This window comes from Orbicella franksi, chromosome 13 (assembly GCF_964199315.1).
Source record: "Orbicella franksi chromosome 13, jaOrbFran1.1, whole genome shotgun sequence".
Classification (NCBI taxonomy): Eukaryota; Metazoa; Cnidaria; class Anthozoa; order Scleractinia; family Merulinidae; genus Orbicella; species Orbicella franksi.
The window spans coordinates 7191851-7217353 of NC_138157.1; the positions used below are offsets into that span (position 1 = coordinate 7191851).

The 25503-nt window shown below is 39.8% G+C and overlaps 1 protein-coding gene across 1 annotated transcript; it reads left to right on the top strand.

Moving 5' to 3' along the window:
* The first annotated feature begins 1929 nt into the window (after positions 1 to 1929).
* On the top strand, positions 1930 to 23530 carry LOC145465234 (DBH-like monooxygenase protein 1). The gene is made up of 14 exons (XM_081449008.1): positions 1930 to 2285; positions 12237 to 12383; positions 12627 to 12803; positions 13727 to 13810; positions 14358 to 14543; positions 15182 to 15284; positions 15502 to 15668; positions 16983 to 17055; positions 19431 to 19516; positions 19744 to 19782; positions 19881 to 19934; positions 21081 to 21208; positions 21740 to 21836; positions 22517 to 23530. Exons 1-14 carry the CDS (start codon positions 2013 to 2015, stop codon positions 22673 to 22675), a joined length of 1773 nt encoding a protein of 590 aa, XP_081305134.1. The 5' UTR covers positions 1930 to 2012; the 3' UTR covers positions 22676 to 23530.
* Positions 23531 to 25503: the final 1973 nt, after the last annotated feature.

The following is a 25503-nucleotide window of genomic DNA, read 5'->3' on the forward strand; positions in this document are numbered from 1 at the left end:
ACTTAAGACGGCTGTTGCGAAGTCTTCGAATAACAGCGCAAACAATGTTCCGACCACTAGCGACGATCGATCCAAAGAGTTGAAACAAGTGACTTCCGCGCTGTTGGCGAATGGCTACCGGAAACGGTTTATAATCGATTCGACTAAACCGAAATGGTCACCTCAGCAGTCTGCAGTAGCCGCGCCCGAAGACATTAAGAATTTTTGCGTCCGTGCGAAACCGATCAAGCGGGTTTTGAACAGTTATAATATCAAAGTCGCCTTAAAGCCACACCTAACCATTGGCAGTTTATTTCCCAAGTGAAAAGATCCCGTTCCAAAAGATCGAGCGCGCGGTGTAATCTATTCCATTCCATACAAAGATTGCGACAAACACTCATCGGGGAGAGCAAACGGAAATTCAATACTGGGCACAGAGAACGCCAAAAAGCGTCAAACAAAAACATCCCAAGAAATCCGCACTTGCCGAACATTGTTTTACAATCTGGTCACGCTATCCCGCGGGAATCGTCTACAATATCACGTACCAGCACAAGTTGGCGAAACCGACGCCTCCTAAAGGCTTGGGAAATTAACACGTGCAAAGGTCCACGCAACTGAGATGACGGCATGTACCTGCCCCAAGAGTACAGAGCTTTGACTTTGTTGGATAAGAACTAATTTTCTGATATATTCGGTTTTTATTAGCAACTACGTGATCTTAACTAAACTTGTCCGTTCATTATATTTTTTATTACCCATGAAGAAGGCTTATGTTAATAGCCGAAACGCCATGCTTTAATGATTTTTAACAGCTTTTCTAAACCAGTGTAACATTTTTATATTTATCATTTCGTTCATATCTATTTACTATTTTAATGCATAGCCTCATTTACAGGATCCGGACTAAAAAAATAACGAAGCTATCAAATCGTCACGTTACGGGAATAAATAGAGTAAATTTTCCGATAAGCACTCTTCTTCAGAGAATGAGCTTTCCTGTCTATGGGTTCTGGTTCCAGAAATAAGTGCCTTTTTCATAAATATTAGCTCAGGGCTCTTATTGTGGTGTTGTGCTGTTCTAATCTGAACTGTAAAGAGGCAAACTTTATTACTAAAAGAAGACAGTAACATCACAATCCAACTATGACGTCATTTTCGCAAGCTCCGCCGGGAACAGCAGGGCCTACCCCAGAAAATGCGATAATTCGCAACAAAGCAAATATAAATTTTTTAAAAAAAGAAACCATTTCGTTCATATCTATTAAATGTTTTAACGCATAGCTTCTTATAGGACCCTGAAGTAGACAAATAACTTAAAAACAGAGGCACACGGCGTAGCAAGCGAACCGAGACACCCGTGCAGGGGGTCACGTCCTGAAGCACTTCAAATTTCTATGTAAATGTGGTATATTGCGTCAGATCGTGAGAGATCTTGTAAAGAGCGTGCAAGCTGTAAGAGCAACTTAATTGCAACAAGTAGCTTAGTTGGCGTTTTACTCTTCAGCTCTTCAGTTGATTACAAGGGATCATGAAGACACTGGCTTACCTCTACAGGGCTCTTACTGTAGTGTAGTGCTGTTCTAACCTGAACTGTAAAAAGGAAAACGTTATTACTAAAAGAAGACAGTGATATCACAATCCAACTATGTCATTTTCGCAAGCTCCGGAAAAGCAGGGTCGACGCCAGAAAATCCGATAATTCGTAACGAAGCAAACAAAATATATATATATAAAAACATTTCGTTCATAGTTACTTAATTTTTTAACGCATAGCCTCTTGTAGGACCCTGAAGTAGACAAATTACCTGAAAACAGAGGTATATGGCGTGGCAAGCGAACCGAGATACCTGCGCAGCGGTCACGCTCTGAAGCACTTCAAATTTGTATGTAAATCAGTGATATACTGTATTGCGTCAGTGCGTTCGTGACAGTTATTGTAAAGTGCGTGCAAGTCGCAAGAACAACTTAATTGCAACGAGTAGCTTGCTTGGCGTTTTACTCTTCTACTCCTCAGTTGATTACAAGGGATCATGAAGACACTGGCTTACGTTTTGTTGATTTCTATGTGTTTAGCAAAATCCTTAGCTGATCTTGAGCAGGGGGATTCGTTCTTTTCTCCTCTGGATGAAGACCAAAAAGTGAAGTTGTATTGGAATATTAGCATTGCAAACAAGGAAATTTATTTCACGGTGGAAGCCCAAACAGCTGGATGGGTCGGATTTGGAATCTCCAGTGGGCAAGGCAGAATGGCAGGAGCTGATATTGTGATCGGCTGGGTAAAGGATGGTAAACCTTACTTCAAGGTAACAAACGCGTTCAAAGTTTCGAATTAGCTTGATACGCTCCAGTAGGTTGCTCTGTTACGTTAATGCCTGATTCTTGCAGAAACTGCAAAAATACAAGTCGAGTTACGTAAACTTTGGACAAGGTTGCTGTGACTCAATACGTTCGGGCAGGGTCCACAATAGCTTTGGCCGGTGGGATGCGGGATTTGGCTTTTTTTCGGGGTGGTATTCGGGATTTAAGCAGAAAACAGTGCTGGGAAGCGGAAATTTCAATTTCAAGCGGGAGCGGGATTTTTTGTTTTTATGGGGTTGGGATGCGAGATTGGGAAGGGGAAAAGAGCGGGGTACGGGATTTCAATTCTGTTTCAGGTTTCAAGTAATGAATAGTAACGGCTCTGTACCGTGCCAGGTTTTGTCAAACATATTCATTATCGCTCGACTATATCAGACTGTATGAGGTCTTTAAGCTTTTACGTTGGCCTCTGACATCAATGACATCTGTCGAGAGACCAATCTGTTTATTTTCGACATTTTTTGACGCGTGCATCTGTAATCTTGACCACCCGATCTCTTCTAGTTTCTTAGTCGTTCGACCTTTTCCTTCGGCTTTGGCTTGTTTAATTTTGGCCAGTATGGCCACATCAAATAGCGGTGATAGCGTTCTACCGAACGAAGTACGCGACATTATAAATTGCGTCGCCATATATTACGAAAAGTGTGCGAGCGGGAATGCCTTCCTTCAGAAAGAAAAGTTCTGAGCCCAGATTTCAAGGGGTGTGAAGACGCTGGATACTTTGAAAGAAACTCTCAGATGGATTTATTTCTTTTAAAAACCTTGTCTACATTTGACTTTTCAAGACCTTCGATATGAGATTCTTTCACCGATATGTGGACAAAAGAAAACAAAACAGTACATCGTTTACGAAAAGAAACTTTACAATCATTTGTGCTAACTTTTCCTCTGTAAAATGCACAGAAACCTTATTACATAATAAGTCAAACTATTTTCGCGTTTTAATTGGTTCGTACTTATGATCTATTAGAAGACACACGCATAGATGACGTCATTAACATTCCTTTTCGTTTCTTGAAATATCAGAACTTCAGAGATACACTCGGCTATCGCCTCGTGTGTCACTGTATTGTTCTTACCACATTTTAACGTTATCTGTGACCTATCTGTGACCTATCTGTGACCTATCTGTGACCTATCTGTGACCTCAATACACTACGACGTCCGGATTAAAAGTTCTTACCGTCTGGAATAATAGTACTTAGTACAAAGCAGGTTACTTATATGCCTGTACAACGTATTTAAATAAAAGTTGTTGTTGTTAATTAAATTTAAATTATCGAGGATGACAAGGCAGGTTTTCTGCTGACAGCGGGTTACGGTCGACTGATATCATGCAAAACTATTTCAATATTAATAATAAAGTGCATTATCGTTTGTCACACGGTGTAGTCACTTTAGATGTAGATCGCGACGTTTCGACTGCTTACTGCTAGTCTTCTTCAGGCGATAAGGTCGACTGATTGCACGGTATCATTTATATCACAAAGGTCGGCTGTAAGTGAAGTATGATCATCGCAGTAAATTTTCCAATTTAAGCAACTGGAAAGAAGAAGCCTGAAAAAAATCAGGGCTTCAACGGGATTCGAACCCATGACCTCCGCGATACCGGTGCGATGCTCTACCAACTGAGCTATGAAGCCACACATTGGGAGCGAGGTCAATTAATTGAGTTCATATCTTCCCGTGAGTGAAATGATGTGAAGTATATATGAAATAATTCATATTTGAACTGCGGTGGTAGATGAAAGTGAAGTATGATCATCGCAGTAAATTTTCCAATTTAAGCAACTGGAAAGAAGAAGCCTGAAAAAAATCAGGGCTTCAACGGGATTCGAACCCGTGACCTCCGCGATACCGGTGCGCACCGGTATGCGCACCGGTATGCGCACCGGTATGAATTATTTCATATATACTTCACATCATTTCACTCACGGGAAGATATGAACTCAATTAATTGACCTCGCTTTCAATGTGTGGCTTCATAGCTCAGTTGGTAGAGCATCGCACCGGTATCGCGGAGGTCACGGGTTCGAATCCCGTTGAAGCCCTGATTTTTTTTTCAGGCTTCTTCTTTCCAGTTGCTTAAATTGGAAAATTTACTGCGATGATCATACTTCACTTTCATCTACTACCGCAGTTCAAATATGAATTATTTCATATATACTTCACAAAGGTCGGCTGTGATTGGTGCATTTCGATCCTCCTATTGTTCCATTGTTCCGACGAGTAGCTGTTCTCTCTGTGGTCCGCTGTTGTACCGTTCTCCTGTTGTTGTGTTTTTTGATCGTGGGCATCCATGCTTCAGGAATTTCAATTCCACTATCCCTGTTGATGTTTTTAGGGTGAAGTCTTATGTGAATAGCTCCCTTGACCCTACGTGTGTACCAGTGAGGATCTCGATCAATAAACTTGACCTCATTCCAAATAGGATAGTGGCCGGTCTCGTGGGTGTGTTCAGAAACGGCGGCGGTCTGGGTACGGGCGAGTCGTGTATTCCTGTCGTGTTCTTTGATTCTCTCCTGCATAGATCTCCCTGTTTCTCCGATGTAGACTTTGCCGCACTCACAGGGAATCCTGTAGACAACACCATCTTGTTTAGCCGGGTTGACGGTGTCCTTTGGGTCGCACTAAGTGTGACCGAAGTGTCGTGTCGGACTTGAAAACGGTGCGAATGCCTTGTTGTTCTAGGCAGCGGCGGAGAGACTCCGAAACTCCTCGGACATAAGGTAAAACGGCGGTGGATTTAAATTCCGCGACGGGCTCTCTTCTTGGGGTTGTTCGTGTCTTTGTGATCTTCTGTACAAACGAGGAGGGATATCCGTTAGAAACAAGTACAGATGACAGATGTTTCTTCTCTCCAGCGGCTACTGATGGTTTGGTCACGAGACGTTTAGCCCGTCCGTACAGACACTTCACAATACCGCGCTTTACTGACTGTCGTGGTGTGAATCATACGCTAGGTACTGATCAGTATGTGTAGGTTTCCTGTAGACACTGGTGGTAAGGCGGCCATCAGGTTCTCTATAAACTGAGGTGTCGAGAAAGGCGATCTTGCTGTTATTCTCGATCTCCATGGTGAACAGTATTTTCAAGCCTGACGTCACGGGTTTTCACTATACAGACCGACCCTGAGCCTTTTCTTCCTGCAGTGAATTGGCTTACAAGTGGGTTTGTTTACGCAAATTTGTTATTTAATCGGCTTACACCTCCTCTACAGAACAGATTTATTTCGAACTACTTTATGTTAGTTCCATTTCGTTCACCAGTTAAGTTCTCCAAAATTGTTTTTCCGGTGTGAAATTTCGTGCAAAGTTGGAAGTACTTTGTATTACGTACAAAAACAATTTACTCGAAATCAGACTTTTTCGAGCGCAAATTGAGTAGCACATAGCGAGGAAATCCGTTACGTGTATTCCACAGAAATTGTCTACAAAATACAGCAAGAATCAGAGAGGTAAACTTAGTGAAAAACTGTGACCGAGGTCTTGAAAATGCTGCCCTCGCCCTGCGGCCTCGGGCAGTATTTTCAAGCCTGAGGTCACAGTTTTTCACTATACGGACTGACCCTGAGCCTCTTCTTCCTGCAGTAAATTGGCTTACAAGTGGGTTTGTTTACGCAACTTTGTCATTTAATCGGCTTACACGCCGTTGCAAAAAAAATAAACCGTAGATATCGGTAATAGCCGCTGAAATTTTTTTTCCACTTAAACTTAATGTAAAAAAAGACTCAATTTGCCCATTTTCAAATTCCCATTCCCCATTCCCCATTCCTCATTTACCATTCCCCATCCCCATTCCCCGTTGCCCATTCACGATTTCCCATTTCCCATTCCCCATTCTCTATTCCCCATTTCCCATTCCCCATTCCCCATTCTCCATTTCCCATTCCCCATTCCCCATTCTCCATTCCCTATTCCCCATTCCCCATTCATCATTTTCCATTCCCCATTACCCATTCGTCATTTTCCATTTCCCATTCTCCATTCCCCATTCCCCCATTCCCCATTCCACATTCTCCATTCCCCATTCCACATTCTCCATTCCTCATTCCCCATTTTCCATTTCCCATTCTCCATTTCCCAATCTCCATTTCCTATTCCCCATTCTCCATTTCCCATTCCCCATTCTCCATTTCCTATTGCCCATTGCCCATTTCCCATTTCCCATTTCCCATTTCCCATTTCCCATTCCCCATTCCCCGTTACCAATTCTCCGTTTCCCATTCCCCATTCTCCATTTCCTATAGCTGGTTTTCACATGACGTCACTAAAATTCGAATAACAAAACTATTGATTGATCTTGAGATTTTACTTAAATGATGTATAAGAGCAGCTGAAAACTTATATTCATACAAATTTTCGCTCCGAATGGGTTCTTGGTTTTGTGATACACTACCCTTGAATTTCTAAGCCTTTGCGTGACGCGGCATTTACATGACGGACTAGAGAGCTGTCATGATGGTTAAAAAAGTGACTTATTTCGGGGAACTTGGCTATCTGAACAGTTCATGTCTTAGAAAAAGTATTATTTTAATATTTTAGAGTTTCTCGAGGGATAAATTCACGCTTTTGTTGCAAAACTCAGTGACAGATGTTTCTGTTGGTTTCCGGCCGACATGTTGGTGCCCATATGGATGGGCGCCAGCATGGCATCTCCATATAAATCTCTATAAATTTGGGTACAAAATTTCTCCGCATATCTCGCATAAGAAAAATTGTGAAAAGATTTTTTGCGAGAGTCTTTGCATATTTACCTTCTTTCATTTCCCAGATTCTGGACTTTATCTATTGACCGGTTTTGATTTTTATTTTGACCTATTTTTTATTTTGACCCCATTTCCTATTCCCCATTCCCCATTCCCTATTCTCTATTTCCCATTCTCCATTCCCCATTCCCCATTCCCCATTCCCCACTATCCATTCCCCATTCCCCATTCCCCACTATCCATTCCCCACTATCCATTCCCCATTCCCCATTCCCCATTCTCCATTCCCCATTCCCCATTCTCCATTTCCCATTCCCCATTCCCCATTCCCCATTCCCCATCCCCATTCCCCATTCTCCATTCCCTATTCCCCATTCCCCATTCCCCATTCCCCATTCCCCATTCCCCATTCCCCATTCCCCATTCCCCATTCCCCATTCTCCATTCCCCATTCCCCATTCCCCATTCCCCATTCCCCATTCCCCATTCCCCATTCCCCATTCCCCATTCCCCATTCCCCATTCCCCATTCCCCATTCTCCATTCCCCATTCCCCATTCCCCATTCCCCATTCCCCATTCCCCATTCCCCATTACCCATTCCCCATTACCCATTACCCATTACCCATTACCCATTACCCATTACCCATTACCCATTACCCATTACCCATTACCCATTACCCATTACCCATTACCCATTACCCATTACCCATTACCCATTACCCATTACCCATTACGCATTTTCCAATTCCCATTCTCCATTTCCCATTCCCCATTCCTCGTTTTAGTAACATCCGTGTTCTTGGTTTGGTTTTAAAATGACGTTTTGTGTTCGTGTTTGTTGGTTTTGTGTTTGTGTTTAAAGTGTTGCGGGCTTTGTGATTCTGTTTTATATGTTATGCCCCTTTTTGTATCCGTATTGTGAGATTTCTGATTCTGTGTTGTTCATATCGGCTACCGTAGATAAGCTTCTGGATGAAATACAATCGTTAAGTTTGATCATGAAAAACAGTCAACTGTTTACCCAAACTTTTAGTTGCAAATATTCTATTCAACAATTAGATTGTTCGCCTTCGACTGCTATCGTGTGATGCTTGATTAGGGCTGTGCCCTTGTCAAATGTCACGAAAGCGAATAACCTAATTGTTTGAGGATATATCTACTAGTCGTTAAAAATTTTTGTCAAAATCCCCTCACAGACACCCCGTAAACGCAAAGAAGCGGCCGTCATTTTGTTAACAACCGCACACTGCCACTCTACTCACTATCTACAACAGAATACCTAGTGAGTAGCATAGCGAATCAGGGAACGGCATTCGTGATAGAACGCTGGTAGATTTATACTAAAACTCGATAGAGACACCGACAACTTTTTTTCCAATATATTCTTGTAGCAAATCAGTACCACGAGGAAGGAAGAAAAATAATTCGTGTATTTCGATTATCAAAATGTAAATTCTCTTTTCATGCCTCATTGCATTAACGGCTTGTTGCATTCAGAATTCACTGAGTCGAGTTAAGTTATATTTTCCCAATGAAATCCAGTTATCACCGGTTTGTGCGTAATAGGTTAGGAAGTTCCTCTGTATGACCGAGATTTAGCAACCGTTGTCCGTGTTAGAGAGGGTTCGTTCGTATTAATAGCCATCCATATAGAAGGTACTTTATGGAGATTTTTAGGCCGGAGTTTCGCCGGGATCGAGGGAAGTTTCCATATTAGAGGGGTTTCCGTAAGGGAAAGTTCGTCAGTATTGAAACGAGTAACGTTTCGAGAGCTCTTTTGAGCCAAAAAGTCGATCGTGAAAGTGTAACTGCACTGTAGAATTGCCAGGATTACACTCTCTTAGTATTATGTAATAATATACCCAAACTCGAGCAAGACTGTACAGCCTTTGCCTTTTTTTCCCGTCTAACGCGTCTATTGTGGCTCCGTTTAATGCGCGGCAAGCATCACCAGCAGTTACTGCAAATTTGAGAGCACAACAAAGAACAGAAGATCCATAAAAAAGCACTCTGTTTAGTTACCTGTCACTCTCGTATGAGAAGGGGAGGGGAGAGTTACTTTTGTCTCGAGAACAACTTATCCGGGCATGTGCAGTGTCAAAGAGTACTAATGTGCTCAGAGCTATTTCGTTCTGGAATTAAGTATGATTTGTGCAGTTTGCTCAGCAATTACGTAAAATCTTAGAAGATACTATTTTTATCATTATTATTATTATTCATCTATTTAGAAATTCCATTTTGTTGCATCAGGAAATTGAAGCCCTTCCATTAGTTTACGCAAAACAAAGCAGACTCTAGAATAATATCAATATTTAATATCAGGTCACAACGTATAAAATAGAGTAGTGAGAAGTGCTATTAAAAGCTAGTGTGTCCATGAGAAAAGCAGGCACAACCAAGCAGGAGGTGATACAGCACAAATCACCGATTTCGTTCAAACTTGGCACAAATGTTGGTTTTGGTAAGTAAATGATCATAGCAAAAGATTAGGTCGAAATATTTTATTCCTTTCATATTATGGGCCCCTTAAAATGCACCGCAAAGCACTCTGCCGTCTTTGACACAGACGATGAAAAGTTAGCCATCTCCCTTTAATTCGGTAGGTACGTCATGTATGGTAACACAAATTCTACCGCGTAATATCGTCAAAGATGGCGGGATGTTTTGTGGTGGGCTTTGAAAGGAACCTGTATTTTAAAGCACTAGTCATGGCTCTTCCTGGATTATGATCGGCCTTTTGAATAGCTTTCTCTACAACCTGATGATAAATCTCTGATGATGAAAGCGGGATGACAATGGATATTCTCTGAAAAAAACTCGGCTCGAAGCAACCGAACAAATGAACATTTCGCTATCCAACCATCAAAGAGAACACGAAATCGCGTCCAAGTGACCTGCATGTAGTACTTCCTTTCAGTATTTTACACCTAAAATCATACTAACTCGAAGTTAAACGAACTTTTGCTTTGAATCTTCTTCTGTCGCATTTCATTTTATTTTATTATTTTTTTTTTTGATGTTGTGAGAATGCCACAAAATATAGCTCTGAAAATATTTGAAACAAATTTCTCAAGTGCTTCTTTTCGCCGAATTTATATTGGAAATTGATAGGAAAATACTTAGCAAGATATTTCTTGTTGATTTCGAGTTTGTTTAAGACAGAAAAAGGGCTTTTGTAAAGCGCTATTAAATAGCGATAGAAATACCGCTATATAAATAAAGTATTATTTATTTGTTTATTTATTTATTTATTTATTTATTTATTTATTCAGTGGATGTTCATGAAATGGCCATAAATCGTAAAAACCTTTGTAAACATGTCTGAAAACATGTCATGGTTATTGTGAGAACTTTATTGATTGCTCTTATTATCCATGTTGGATGTATTTGCTGTTGCCTATTGCAGATACTTGCCATCAATTAAAAGTTATTGATCAAAACTCCACGAAATATGCACCTTACTTAAGATGGAGCCACGGAGAGGAATCAAATTGCCTACAAATCAATATCTTTGCTTTGAGACTGAAAATTGTAGAATATGATCCAGTGAATTTCATTTTGACATGGCTTTTCTTGTTGTAGAAATACTAAACCAAAGACAGCTAATTTAATATGCGTGAATTAGTGACAAATGACCATTTTTGGGAATCTCCCTAACTTAAAGGGAATGAAATATTTTGACCTAATTTTTTGCCATAATCATTAACTCACCAAATCCCTTTTTTTTTTTACCAAGTTTGAGCGAAATCAGTGATTCGAGTTGTATCACCTCCTGCCTGGTTTTCTCATGGACGCACTTTTAAGGACGTTTGCGCGAAAATGTTCTACTCGATAGATTTTCTTCAAACTTCTACTACGGACAGATTATGACTTATGGACTTTGTTTCAGAGATAAAGCATGTGGAAAACTAGTCTGATTTTGAAAACATGGCGCAAGTGAATCAGTCTTCCAGGGCTTTTAGCTCAAAATATCAAGGATGAATCAACGGAGACAAACTATCCTAGTAACATTTTGTATAAGTGAATCAGTTGCATTAATAATTGCAAATGTTGCCAACGTTTTCACAAAACTTAACCCTTGAAGTTAAGAGGCATTTGAAATCGCCGTACAGATAAACGAAGAGCAAAAAAGAACGGAATTCGATGGTGCATTTTGCAAAAACTTCTAACTTCTTTTCGATAGATTTTCTTCATTTTTTCGCTAAACGTAGAAAATCGGTAGAGAAAATGATCCATTAAAAGAAAAATGGGGGTCGCCGAACGTCCAAGATCGTTAAATCCAGGCAACGCCTTACCGCGCTCGATGCATGACGCGGCGTGTGAATTTGCGTGCGCAGTATGCGCAGAAACAATTAGCGCGAACGTCTTTAAGGTCATTCCTCACATTTGCATTGCGCATCCTTACTGCGCATAATTTATGGCGTCATTAGCGTGCGCTCGTGCAGCGCATATTGAAAACACGACGGATTTGCCTTGATATTGAACTCTTTCAGTTGAAAAATAGCTCTAGCTCACCAACGAGCACGGGCACCCCAATTTTTTTTCCAGTCATTGTAATCAACTAATCATAAGCTTCGCGTGAGAAAAGACTGAGTCTTTTCTCTCTAATTTCTATTGCTGAAAATTGAATAAATAAGAAAAATAGCAGATACACTGTGGTCTTTTCTATCTTGCAGTCGGTAACCACGTCAAGAAATTTGGTTCAATTTTTTAATCAAGGATTTAGCTTTCTGTCTGAATCAAACTTAAAATGTTTATTTGTGTCCGACACAATGTATTGACTGTAGTTTAATGCGTTTTCTTATGAGTCTGGGCTCACAAAGATTTTACAATTACTGGGAATGCGTTTTTATAATAAGCATTGAATAATGCCAAAATGGGGCATTTTCAATGCCTCACTGCTCCTTAATGAGCATGGGCGCCCCCCTTTTTTATTTCAAAATTGAAGTTATCATATGACAAATATTCAGTGGACAAAGGTTGAACAAAAATCTATTGTCACTTTTATTTCAGAGGAATTACCTTAAGACTTGAAATTTCCCCTGCTTCTCCACGCGAGTTTGACATATATGTATACCAATTTGATAGAGAGACAGTAAAGAGGCTATTAATCTTTTTACTCAAAATGTATGCAAGCTGACGACTGCTCTCAGACTAATTCTGCAAGAGATCACTGATCTTTTGCAGGACCGTCATGCGGATGGTCACATGACACCCCAGATAGATTCTCAGCAGAACTATGAGCTAATATCTCTGCTGGAGAGTGGTGGCAAAACTACAATGACGTTTAAACGAAAGTTTGAAACTTGCGATCCCGAGGACAACGGAGTTCAGGTAAATATTTGCCCGTGTACCGATTCATTGAAGCTACTGATAAACTGCAAAGCCGTGAACGAAGATCCTGCTTGATTGAACGTTGGATCTCACAGGAGATCTACCCAGCTAAACCCGAAAAGTAAAACGATGATAAGTCGAAGACTATTGCAAGGCTGGCATAACATCGTATATATATAATACACTAAGCAATCAACTGGTCGCCAGTAATTACTCTTTTGTGATATTTTTGTTTTTCTACAGGAAGGAACAACTAAACTCATCTACGCATTTCATCCAGACGACCCTTCCTCTGAAGACAGCATTCCACCACACGATTTCAAAAGTAGAGGAGCTAGAAGTGTATTCCTGCTCAATACTATAGACAATATCCCCAAACTACCTGATGACACCAAGACTTTCAACTTTACTAATAACAAGGTAAAATTGTTGAGACGAAAACAGCCAGCCGCTTGCTTGATTTGTGCTGAGAAAACGATTTCGGATATCGCAAGAGTACATAAGCTCATCAACAGGGGCGTTCAGTTCTTTATGGCAACGCAACGGAAAGTTCGAATGCATTTTTCGTACGTGTTTCATTCGAGTTACAAAAACATTAGTGGGAGCTTGGGAAAATCAAAAATGCCTAATTGAGAAGATAAGCGCTAGCTGTTGCAAATGCCGTTTCTATTGACTTTCTGGGCTTCTTTCAACCCTCCGAGTGTTCCTATGAAGAAACTGTTTTTAAATTCTTTTAGAGAATAGCGTCAGGTAACTTCAATGAAACTTCTCAGTTTTCATTGCGGTTTCCCAAAATTAAATTCTCATTGCTTGCCGTGCGCAATCAGATGGCTAGTTATTGTGTCTATTGAGGTGATCCCGGGTCTTTCCGTGCAGATTAGACTTTTCAACTGTGGCATTTTGGCCGCTTGAAAATTGGGGCAAGCGAGGATATTTCCTCCGGAGGAAAAATATGGCGGCGGTACATTTTACCGCCATGAAATACGAACCTCATACAGGGATAGCCATAATTTTGCAATAACTGTCCCTGTGCTTATCATGTTGTATATGCTAGGTTTGAAAATTTTAGACGTTTTTGTAAGTTTTTTGAGCGTTGTTAAGGTTTTCGTGTGCTAAAAAGTATGTGTAAATTTAACGTGCCAATCACCACCTTTGTTTTTCCCATAGAAGATTACATTTCTCTCGCCTTCAAGGGTTGTGCGCGACTTTGCGTGCCTTAATAATCGGGGAACGCTTGCTACGTTGGCTGTTTTACGGATTTATAGAAACACTGCTTTTATCATGCGCTTTCTTTTCTTTTTTTCCTAACATTTAGCCTTTCTTTTTTTCTTTATCTCTCGTAGACAGCTTTACCGACTAAAAGAACCACTTACTATTACCGTGTGTTCGAGTTTCCAGAATTCCAGAGGAGAAATGACATCATTCGGGTATGGCGACTTACTTTCAGCTATAGCAATTAGACTCCTGATTAGTTTACTGATAGTGCTTTTGATACTTAACCCCTCTTAACGACTCTTAGCTGTAATTAGCGTCGCAAAAATAGTTGGTTAGAAGAAAAGGAAAGGATGCAAAAGTGAATGAAAGATCATGTATTTGAACTGTGAAGAAAAATGATACGAAGACGTGATTGGTCATCCCAGACTCGCCATTATACAAACAACTTAAGCAGTTGTGAAATTAAAGCCTGAAACGATTCATGTTCAGGCTTGCACGGGATTCGAACCCGTGACGTCTGCGATACTGGTGCAGTGCTCTACCAATTAAGCTATCCGCCGGAGCCGACTGAGAGCCGGTCACGTTGTGAGTTGGTAATTTCGTTATTCTCTAAACATTTTTCTTTTAATAAATCGTTAATTTGATACCGTTGCAGTGGACACGTCCATCAAGCAAGGCACTTTTTCTGGTCGATCCCAATTGTTCCCTAACGCGAGAGTAGACTTGCCTACTTTAATTTTAATTTGTTTCCCATTTCAGATTGATCCTATAATTCAGGAAGGTAACGAGGGGGTTGTACACCACATGGTTCTTTATGAGTGCAGCGATGATTTCCCGAGGAGTAACCTAAGCTATGAAGGCACACTGGATTCTCCAGACATGCCGCCTGCGGTAGAGGATTGTGCCGGGCCTACTGTGATTGTGGCCTGGGCAGTTGGAGGAGCGGTATTGGTTACAAAGTGTTGTGCACATGATCATCCATAATATATTAGCTAAAAAGCGGAGCTCCTGGGCCAGTTTGTTCAAAGCCCGATTAAGCTAATCCAGGATAAGCGAGAATTTTGATTTGAGTTTTGTAACTTTGGGTTAGATTTTCTGTTTATATTGTTTGGCCTTTTGTTTTAAATTTGAATAATTTCAAACTTCCCAAAACAAAAACAGTGAAAAGCATTTTTATACACGAAAAATATTTACTTTGGTTAGCTTTTAATCCTGGGTTAACGTTAACCGGTTTCCGATCAACCTAGCCCTGTTACAATAAGTTGACCTGACATGAGTCCGCGATCCAATCGGAAACCAGCTCTTCGTCAGCGGTCAACTTTAAAATACACGTGATCTCGTTAAGCTCTAAACTTGATCCCTCGATATGGTCACGTGATAGTGGTCATCGAGTACCTTATTTTGACGAGTGCATGTCAATTGACTATAACATGGATGCCCAGTATCAAAGAACTTAACGCTGTAAACCAAGGCGGCATATCGGCTGTATGTCTCTGTCAACCCAGACACTTATCTTGGCAGTCTTCCCTTATGTTGTCTCAGATGTACGCTTGTTCTAATGATATCACTTACCTGATTCACAGTCGTTCTATTATCCTGAGCACGTGGGATTATCCATTGGAGAGCACGACAGCCCAAAGATTGCAGTCTTGGAAATCCACTACGATAACTATGAAAACAAAGCAGGTAACGTTTGCGGAGTAAAAATGTTTTAAGCGCTTTGCTGTCGCGACAAATCTTTTTGCTGAGCGAGCGTTGAATAATTTGGTCGCCTGTTGGCCGGCACGCATCTTAAAATCGTAGAGCATAGCGGGTTGCTACGGGCCTTTTCAGTTCCTGTCACCGTTCAAAATACGCTCCATGGCCCTGACTATAAAATAATCATTTACTCTTTTCGTTCCAGGTATCATCGACAGTTCTGGTTTACGTTTTCACTACACAAGCCAACTTAGAAAGTACCAGGCTGCTATGTTAACAGTTGGATTGAATGTGCCGGGATCCCTTGTCATCCCACCCTATCAAGATAACTGGATAACGGAGGGCTATTGCGTTGAAGAATGCACTGCTGAGGTTTGTTTCCGTGTTTAGCTTCAGTTATTTTCTACATTTTGTGGTAAACGATTCGATTGCTGCCGCTGGTTAACTGATTGGCATGCATTATTTCGATATCTGGGTGTACGAGACGGGGATGTTGGAAAAGGTTTTAGCGTTTTCCTCTACCTCTGTTGTAGTTGTTGTTAATGATGTTGTTTTTGTAGTTGTTTCTTTGAATCCCGGAAACCAACAGAAATGCAAGCTTTGATCATGAAAATAGCTAAGAAGGAATCACAGTTGAAAGGCGTCAATCTCTTCCCTATTCATGAAATAGTGTTTTAGTATGCGAAATTCCCAAGCATGCGGCATAATAAAGCTGAAGCTGCCTGTCTCATTTTTACTGGGCTCAATGGAATGCGTGAACACTGTAGCATGATCTAATCACGTTGGGGATTTTGCTCGTATGAACTACATACTAAGAGCTATTTAATATTATTGCCTGACATTTTTGTTGGTGGTCTGATAATTAGCGAGCTGGAAGTGATTTATCATACACGAAAGACCGTGTTTGACCACAACTCCAAACCCCGTGAAGAGAGTTGAAAATACGATGCACAGTGGAGTATTTTTTGACAGACTTTGACGTGTTTGGAAATGTAGTCAAACACTGTCTTGACTGAATGTTTGATCCATCTCCTCAATCGAAACTAAAACTAAAGAGAAAACGGAGAAATAAAAGAGTAAAAATCTATTCTAATTATGATCAGATGTCCAAACACCGTCACGGTCATGATTTCATTTGCTTTAACCTTGACGGATTTTTGAGTGTGGAGATTCGAGTGTTGGTCGAGGAAATTGAGTTGTGCTCTTGGGCAAGACACGCGTTTCCCTCACCGTGCCCCTTTCCACCCCTGGACCGAGTTGTTAAAAGGGAGATTAACGCCATTCCAGGATTAAAAGTTAACCGAAGTATAATTTTTTCTTGGACAAAAATGTTTTTCACTGCTTATGTTTTGTGTAATTTGAGATTATTCAAACTCAAAACTGAAGGACAGACAATATAAATTGAAAACCTCACCCAAAAATTATCAAACTGAAGTTAAAATTCTTGTTAATCCTGGCTTAGCTTAATCGGGTTTTGAACAAACCGGCCCAGGTGTTCAAATGGGTACTGGCGGATTAGATGCTGGGGATAACCCTGCGACGGACTAACCCATCTCATCGAGGGAGGAGTAGAAATACTCGTAGTCGCATAGTGCTACAGAAACCGGACTAAGCACGGGCTAGTTGTATGGGCCACTCGGCCCGACACGGACTTTACCCTGCCATGACATCAGTTTTATTTCACAGGGTCTAAAAGGGTCAACACTGCCAGGTGGAGGAATCCGGATATTTGCCATTGGTCTTCACACTCACTTGACAGGTTAGAGGCAAGAACTAGCGCTAGTAGACCATAATCTTACTGTCTGAATGAATGATAAGTAATAGTAATTGGACTGCGTGTCGCACGATTCAGTGAGTAATCGCTGGAGTAATTTTAAAAGGGGACGAACGACGGGCGCGAGGCCGATTTGAAATAACGAGCACGATTACTCCATTAATCATAACAATTACAATTTCTTCAAATGTGATTGGTGCATAAACTGCTGTATTTTGCTCTAATTAACCTGCAAAGTTGTAATCGGACAGTGTAATCGGACAGTTGGCTGTAATCGGACACCTGTAATCGGACAGTTATATGAGCCAATCATTTTAAGTCCTCTCCACTAAATCCACCGATCAAAACATTGATTGCAATCACTATAGTTACCACTATAGTCTCTGGTAAATGTTTTGAAAGAGACTTGACAGCCATTTTGCGAGCTGTTCTCCATATTTTATAATTATGATATTTAAAATGACAATAAAAACCTCTTTATCAAATCAAACTTTTACTTTTGTGGGAAATTGTAATCGTTATGATATAATGGTAATAGGACTGAGTGGAGTCCAATTCAGTAAGTAATCATACTCGTGATTAATAAATCGGACTCCCGCTTCGCGGTCGTCCGATTTTGTTAATCACTCGTATGATTACAGACCGAATTGGACTCCACTCAGTCCTATTACCATTATTTATTAAATCAATTTTGAAATCACTGGTTATCCTTGCAATCTGATTGGCTCTCAGTGGTGCGATTTATTCACGAATCACACTATTTTTTGCTCTAAATCGCATCTTTTTCTCAACCAATGAAAATGGGACAGTAAAACAAAACAACCAATCAGATTTCAAGATTAGTTTAAAGTAGTCAATAAAATTTGAGGAAAATGAAAGGCAAAAAGCCATTGTGTGGAGAATTTTGCAACTACACGTACCCGCTATTGCCAAAACTTTGTTGTTACTGTAGTTTTTTTCCAAAAAAATTGACCACTTTAATTAGTTACAGTTTCTGAATGACGATTATGAGCTCCTTCAGGCTGAAGACCTACCTTAATGGAAGTTTCCAACTTTCAGTGGCCATTTTGACGAATATTTTGACGATTTTTCTTCAACATCTGCTCAAGATCCGTATGATACCGAGTCCAGTAAAACGTAAACAAACGAAAACCACACAACAACAAATTCAGAGCCATCTCAAGAAGGTAGACGTTTCCAGGTTTGCGGTAGTTTCAAATGAAGCAACAAAAAAGCTCAACTCTGTCGCTGTGAATAAACATAGTCAAAATACGCCCCAGTGCACAAAACAATGAATGAACGAACGTCTTACGAAGCCGGTGCCAGTCCCGCCATCTTTGAAATATCTTGAAACAAATGGCGCCGTAAGAACTTGACAAGGTCCTGAGTATTGAGTCCTACGCCAAGGTCACAAAAAGAAACGGAGATGGTAACGAGCTGGATTCCCTTAAAATCATGCCATTAAACAGTGTTTAAAAGAAAAAAAAAACGTACTATCTACTGGACATCGTGCATTCGAGGGAGTTTCACAACTCAAAAGAAATCAATCGCAGAATTACACAGGATGCACCTTCAAATTCCTTCTCTAAAGACAATGAAAGTCTCAGCCTCAACCATAGAGGAAAGGAAGGCCTTCCATCATTGATTCAGGCGACGAGAACTGAACTTTTGTACCTAAAGTAGAATATTTTCGTTTTGAATTCAGAACTGCTTGTTTCCTTGTCATGCTCGAATGCGTTTTCGTCACATGACATCGTTTTGCATACTAAATGGACGTAAAGGCGTTTCTGGTTCTGCTTTTTTTAACAAACCGGCTACTGGAACAATGCACCAAAAATCTAAAATTTAAGGTGATAAAATTGTGCGATTTCAAAATGGATCTAATAAAGTGGCAATTGAACTTCGTGTCGTGCAATTTTGCTATGAAATCATACTTGTGATTTCAAATCGAACTAGTGCTGTGCACCCGTTCAATTTTTAAATCACTCGTATGATTTCAGACCAAATTGCACTCCACTCAGTTCAGTTACCATTATAAATTGTCCATTATAGATGAGAGTATGTAAACACGATTGTGACGTTTTAGATTAGCGAATATTTTTGAGAATTATTTTATAAAAGCAATAGAGCACTTTTTCCGTATTTACATAGCCTCATCTAAACACTGGAGGGTTGGGAGAATTCTCGAAAGTTATGCATTGTCTCAAATTTCCCAACCCTCCTCGTCACTGGTTTAGATCAGGCTATGTAAACACGGAAAAAGTGCTCTATTGCTTAACTAATCCACAAACAATTCTGGAAAATATTACAACTATATATATGAGGGTATGCTTGAATTTATTTATCCTTTTTTAAATAAGGTCGTGGGGTATATGTTCGACATGTGAGAAAGGGAGTGGAACTTCCAGAGATCGGCAGGGACGACCATTATGACTTCAACTTTCAGGTGAGTCGGTACAAACACAAATTAAGGTGAGAAAATCATAACTTTCCTCGAACTGGAACGCTTGGTACGTAGGCTAATTGGGCATAGAATTGTACTACATGTAAAATTGATTAAGCTTGTATTTTTAAAAGTTATGGATGTATGCAGAGACACGGCCCCATGGTGGCGAAAGGTTTTGAGGTGAGCTTTGTTCTGAACTATCTCCTTTCTTTTTTCTTTGATCGAAGGAGTACCATTCTCTCAGGAGGGAGGTAACAGTCTTACCGGTAAGAAAGAATAACTGAAGGTTGTCACAAAATACACATGAATTTGCAGTACGTGATATCCTGTCACTTTATTCCTGTTTTTGATATTTTTTTGACAGGGAGATTCCTTAACAACAGTCTGTAAATACCGGACAGGAGCAAACCAGACAAATGTATGTAGAGTTGGATACTTTCCCTTACTTTATTTTAATTTACCAGTTGCTACTCTAAAAAAACAATGAAAACATGAAATGGCTGTGACCGAAAGAAAGAAAGGTTTCATTTCCAAACAATATAAAATGAGCAAATAATAGTGACAGAGGAGGATATACAGTGGACAGATAACCAGGATCCGATAAGAGAGGTTAACTTTGCATGGGAGTATGTCACTTGGACCACATAAAAATTTCTGTTGTCCGTGTTTTAAACCTTTGTTCGTATTACTCTTTTCAGGCCAGCCGTCTCAGTTTAAGTATTCTTATTATATGGCTTGTGTTTGTAGCCCGGCGATATAACGCGCGCTCTGATTGCATTGATTGGCCAATTTTAGGGCATTATTCTCCCTTATTATACGGCTGTGTCTCACAAGGACTGAGTGCTACCGAATTCACGAATTTCATTGGTTAAAATCGATATTGAAAGCGGTCTAGATTTCCCATCTAGACCGGCATCTAGATCAGTAATGTTTTGCCGTGAAAAACTAAAAAGTGAACTCATTGACTATTTTCTTCTAACAATATCTATCTATGGAAGTGCCAAAACGTTTGATGAGAAAAAAAAAAAACTCAAACAGGTCAACAGTTTGCGTGTCCTGAACTTTATTATGATTGGTTCAGTACCAAATTAACCTTTTGGAATCAAATCCAAATGTTGATGGTTTTCTGAGTTTCACAGTAATAAAAAGAAGCCATTGCATAAATTAATATTTTAAATCCACTGCCCAAGTTCCTGAGTCCTCACATTTTCAAATTTTATGGCGAGGCGAGCATTTTCGGTCCGGGATCATTTACAGTACAATTTGAGGATCATTTTCGGTCCTGCGATCATTTGCGGTACAAGTTTGGGATCATTTGCGGTTACGGGATCATTTGCGGGTCGGGATCATTCGCGGGCTTGTACAGTTCTCTCGTTCCTCGAGAACGCAATTAGGATTGCGTTACACTACGTGAACACAATTAATGGAATGCTCTGGGAGTGGGCAACGAGACCAACCAAACTCTACGCAGTCTATGCTTGTTTCTTACAATAAGTGCCGCGAATAATTTGACACAGTTAGCAGCAGTGTAATATCGAATTAATTGTTTACATATATTTTTCAGGGTGGTCTTGGTACAGATAACGAAATGTGCCTCTCTTTCCTCGCTTACTACCCGAAAATGAAATTAACAGGATGTTTGTCAAATTACGAGCCTGCCTGGGAAAAGTTTTCTGATAAAAAACATGTGGAGTAAGTTTGTGCCATGAAAAACGGCATTTGATATATAAAGCGACCACACTTTTCCATGTCCACTCAGCAGAAAGAAAATGGTTTGCCATGTTTTATTTTCCATTTTCCATTAGAAGAGTTCAATTTACCCCCATCAGATCAATGCTTTTTTTTGACCATTTAATTTGTTTATCATAAGTTTATTCTCCAGCTGCCAACTATAATTTGGCAGAGCAACAGTCTTTATCAGCGGCAAAATTAAGGCCACATAGTAAACAAGGATGAATTTCTAGCCTCGTAAATGCCATTTTCATACAAATTGAGATAAACTTGAAAAAAAATTACAGTAAGGCCGATGCTTATCCAGCTTAGCCAAATGCAGTTCGCGTTTATTGTGTACAGTATTGCTCGTCCCGGCTTGCCCCTTTTTGGACCTTCCGCTGTGTTTCTTTATATTTCTTCTACAGTTTGAAGCCATTTTTTGAGATATTTCGGGTAATTCTATGATCATTAATTCCTTGACTGTACCTCTCTATCATCGTTCCTTCTTAGTTTCCCGAACCCTTCAGAAAAATGGACAGATAAGTTGATCTCTGAACTACGTAAAAGTTATCAAGACACGGACGACGTTTACGCCTATTGCTTACCGGTGAGTATTGAATTAGGATCAAAGTATAGGCTCGTTTTCCGCCGCTGTCTCGAGTCCAGTTTGAGAAGAGGCATCGGGGAAGGAGCGCGGGCTCCTTTCCCGTCCAGCGGCTGGTAGTCGCGAGCCTAGAATCAAAGTTATGAGAGAGAGTTATGAGATACTGACCTTAGCAGCAATTCCTGTTCAATTGTGCACTGCTTCTTGCTTTCAGAATTTAAGGCTTACTTATTCTCCATCCCTATCAACCGAAACAGAGAAATTATGAGATCACTTGGCAGCACGCAATTCGTGTAAATTTGTGTAAAACAAGTTGTCAGTATCCTAGTGAAAGAATGAAAGGTCGTGTGTTCGAATCCCGTTCAGAGCCTGAAATTTTTTCAGGTCATTTTTCCATTAGTGTTATGGTTGCATTCGCATCTTTCATTCTTTCATTAGTTAATTGCTACTGTTGGATATCTATTACCATGGAGTTATCCTAGTGTTTCTAAAAACCTGAACTGCATCAAGGGTCATCTTCCGAAGGGAATTCCAGTATCGGCCAGCGTGAATCCATGTGACAACGTGCAGTGAGCGGTGAACTTGGCTGCTGGAAACATACCAAGTTTCCAGAGCCTTAACTCTCACCACAGTGGGCCTAGAATATGGGCACCTTTTATAATCTTTTGTCTCCTGCTTCTTAGGATTATTGGAAGAAATTGGTCTCCAGGCCAGTCATCAATACTCCGTTGAAGAAAGAGCCAGTCTGTGAGGAGATCTCGAGCTCCTGTGACAAACTGGCCTCATGCAGCCTTGTGTTTGTGGCAGCGGTTTTTATGTTGTTCATCTCCTGTTTTTACTGATATGACGTCATAGGATCCAAGCAGTTACGTATTTTAATTCAATCAATTTAACCGATTCTTCGACGATGCACAATTTGTGATCTGCCTCAATCTTCCCAAATCTAATCAACTTTGTTTGTTTTTGACAGATAATTAGCTAGGGCTTTTTTGTTATTTCTTCTACCTTTTAAACACGCTGTTTTGAAGTGTAACGGCTTACGTTTCGTCCAAACACATGAAACAAATGGTGACGAAATTTACAAGCACCTTACTGTAAAGTATATGAGTTAACTTTCTGGAAAACTTGAACCCAGGTCTCTTTCTAAATCTATGGACTCTGGATACTGAATTCAACTCGGATTTTTGACTTGCGCGTTGTCTTAAGTGTAAGCCTAAGACATCTATAGGGATCTGTACTTAGTCCAAAACTCAGTTGCAGCTATTAGATTACGAGTAATCCATCTTCCGCTTCTCTCGCGCGGCCAGTTTTTTCTTACGGTTTTCTTTCGCGTCGCACACGAGGGACTAAGCGAAAGAGAGACTACTAATAGTCTAAATATTGCTTACTGACTGTGTATGACGAATTAGGAGCTGCTATACAAACGTCTTCGTAAGATGTCACATTACAAAGTAAGATGTCACGCATTTTTATGTAATGCACACTCAATCGATAATATCTTGAAATCAGACGTTCTTCTATCGAGGGGCGGTCGGGAGGTAAAAAGAAGGTTCACTGTATAACAAAACACTGAAAGCACAATAAAGCAGATTTGCACTGCAATTTAAGAGTAAATGTCTACTAAAGTCATATATGGTGCGGTAAGACTTAAAAAATAAAATTAGCCTTACTTTTGCATATAAGTAGGCCTTAGTAAAGGTAAAAACGTTATGTTTTTTTTTTCTTCAAATATTTCGGGATTTCAGAGAAAGAGGAATTTAAGGAAAAGGTCTAAAGGCAATAATGAGACCTAACTCCGTTCGTGCGAAAGCTCTTAACTGATCAAATTTTTGGCATGCTTTTTATGTTTTCAACATCCCCTATTTATCTTTTAGCACATATTTTTACTTCATTATCCGACTTTCCCTGTATAATGATATATTAATATTTTAGCATAATGTTTTTTTATATCGAGATTTTGTAACACAACCTAACTTTTTCGTGGGTTCGAGTGCCCACTTATTCGGCAAATTTAAAAGAGGCGGACATAAAGGTTTGCAGTAATACGGTATTGGACAATTTTTTCTGCGGTATTTCGGTAATTTTAATCTCGAAGTGCGGTATCGCGGTGTTCTCCGAACCTGTGGGATGCAGTTTTCATTCAGCATTTTGCACGGTATTAAAATTATCCTCCAAGTCCTCCAGCGTTTTCCGAGCCTTTTCCAGTTTCCCGTTGGACATTCCCAAAGAAACTTAGCTCTCATGTTAATCCGTTGACTCCCAGATCTTTTTGCCAAAAACCCAGTTTTTAGACATTTTGGAGATTCTCAGGCTGGATATGGGCCAAATTAGCTCCGTTCTACTCAAAAAGGCATTTGCAACACGACAGCATACCTTTCTTTCCACTGATCTAACATTCATTAACAAATTCTTAATTGTTATTTCCGTTTTATTTGCTCCAAACGTTAACATACAGAGTAGTGATTGTGGTATGACATAGCGTTTCCACTCGGCATTGAAGTATTGCGGTATTTAGCGATTTTTTTTTTTCTGCGGTATTGCGGTATTTGCCGAATTTTTTGCGGTATTGCGGCGTTCAGAACCCCCCAACCCTCCCCCTTCCCCCAATGTCCCCCTCTTAAAAGTGTTCCAGTGTATAAATGTTAATTAGACTTTAGAATAAAATTGTTAAGTTTACCAGGCATACATAGTTAACGTTTCAAGAAAATCTTTCGAGCCGTCGTTAATGGGCGTTTACAATCGAAAATTGTTCTAAATTTATCATGGAGTGATATTGAGAAAGTCTCGTTCTCAAGATCAAGAAAACACAAACCAACAAAACTTTCATGGCTTCAAAACATAACTTCAAGGCACATTTTGGAGTCTTTTGGAGCTATATCATCAAAAAAATGTTCCTCTTTCAATCCATTTAATTTATCAGACAAAAAGCATGGTTTGAAATGATTTCGCGATTTATTCGAAATCAAACATACATAATTTTTTTATTCTTGCGTATTCCCCTTGCCATACATCGTAATTTTAAAAATTGGCATCAGCTTTTCTTTTTCTTTTCTTTTCTTTCTATAACAGTTCTGGTTGGAAAACAATTCATGCTTTACTGATTATAATTTTTTTGGTTTATCATTTCCATGGAAATATCGATTACCTTAAAAAGCACATTGAACCAAACTTCAATCTTTTTCCAAAAACTGGTGTAATTTTCACATCGATCAGATCAAGGGAAAGTTGGTAAAACGTCAATTGAAAAATGCTTTGTATGGTCCAGTAAAAGCTGTATCGAACCACCCTTAAAAAGGTTATTTGAAATTATAAAGGTAATATAGTTCATCGAAGAAATTATTATCTCACAAGACCCTACAGGAAAAATTTGGACTAATCAACATAGGGCCCCATGTGATATTTCTAAGCTAAAAGTAGTGAAATACATGTGGGGCCTGATAGGGTATGGTTTTTGAGTTCTGGGTTCTAAAATAGTGCATATATTTTATCAATCATTAGTACAGGCCTTAAAGTGCCCATAATGTCAAAAAAAAAATTTTCGCTCATCTAATTCTACATTTCACCTAATGAACTTCTGCGAAAAAAATTTTCGATTTGGATAAAATGCAATTTTTTTTTGTAAGTTTTCAAAGACGTTCAAATTTGCCGCCATTTTGGTCCACCATTCACA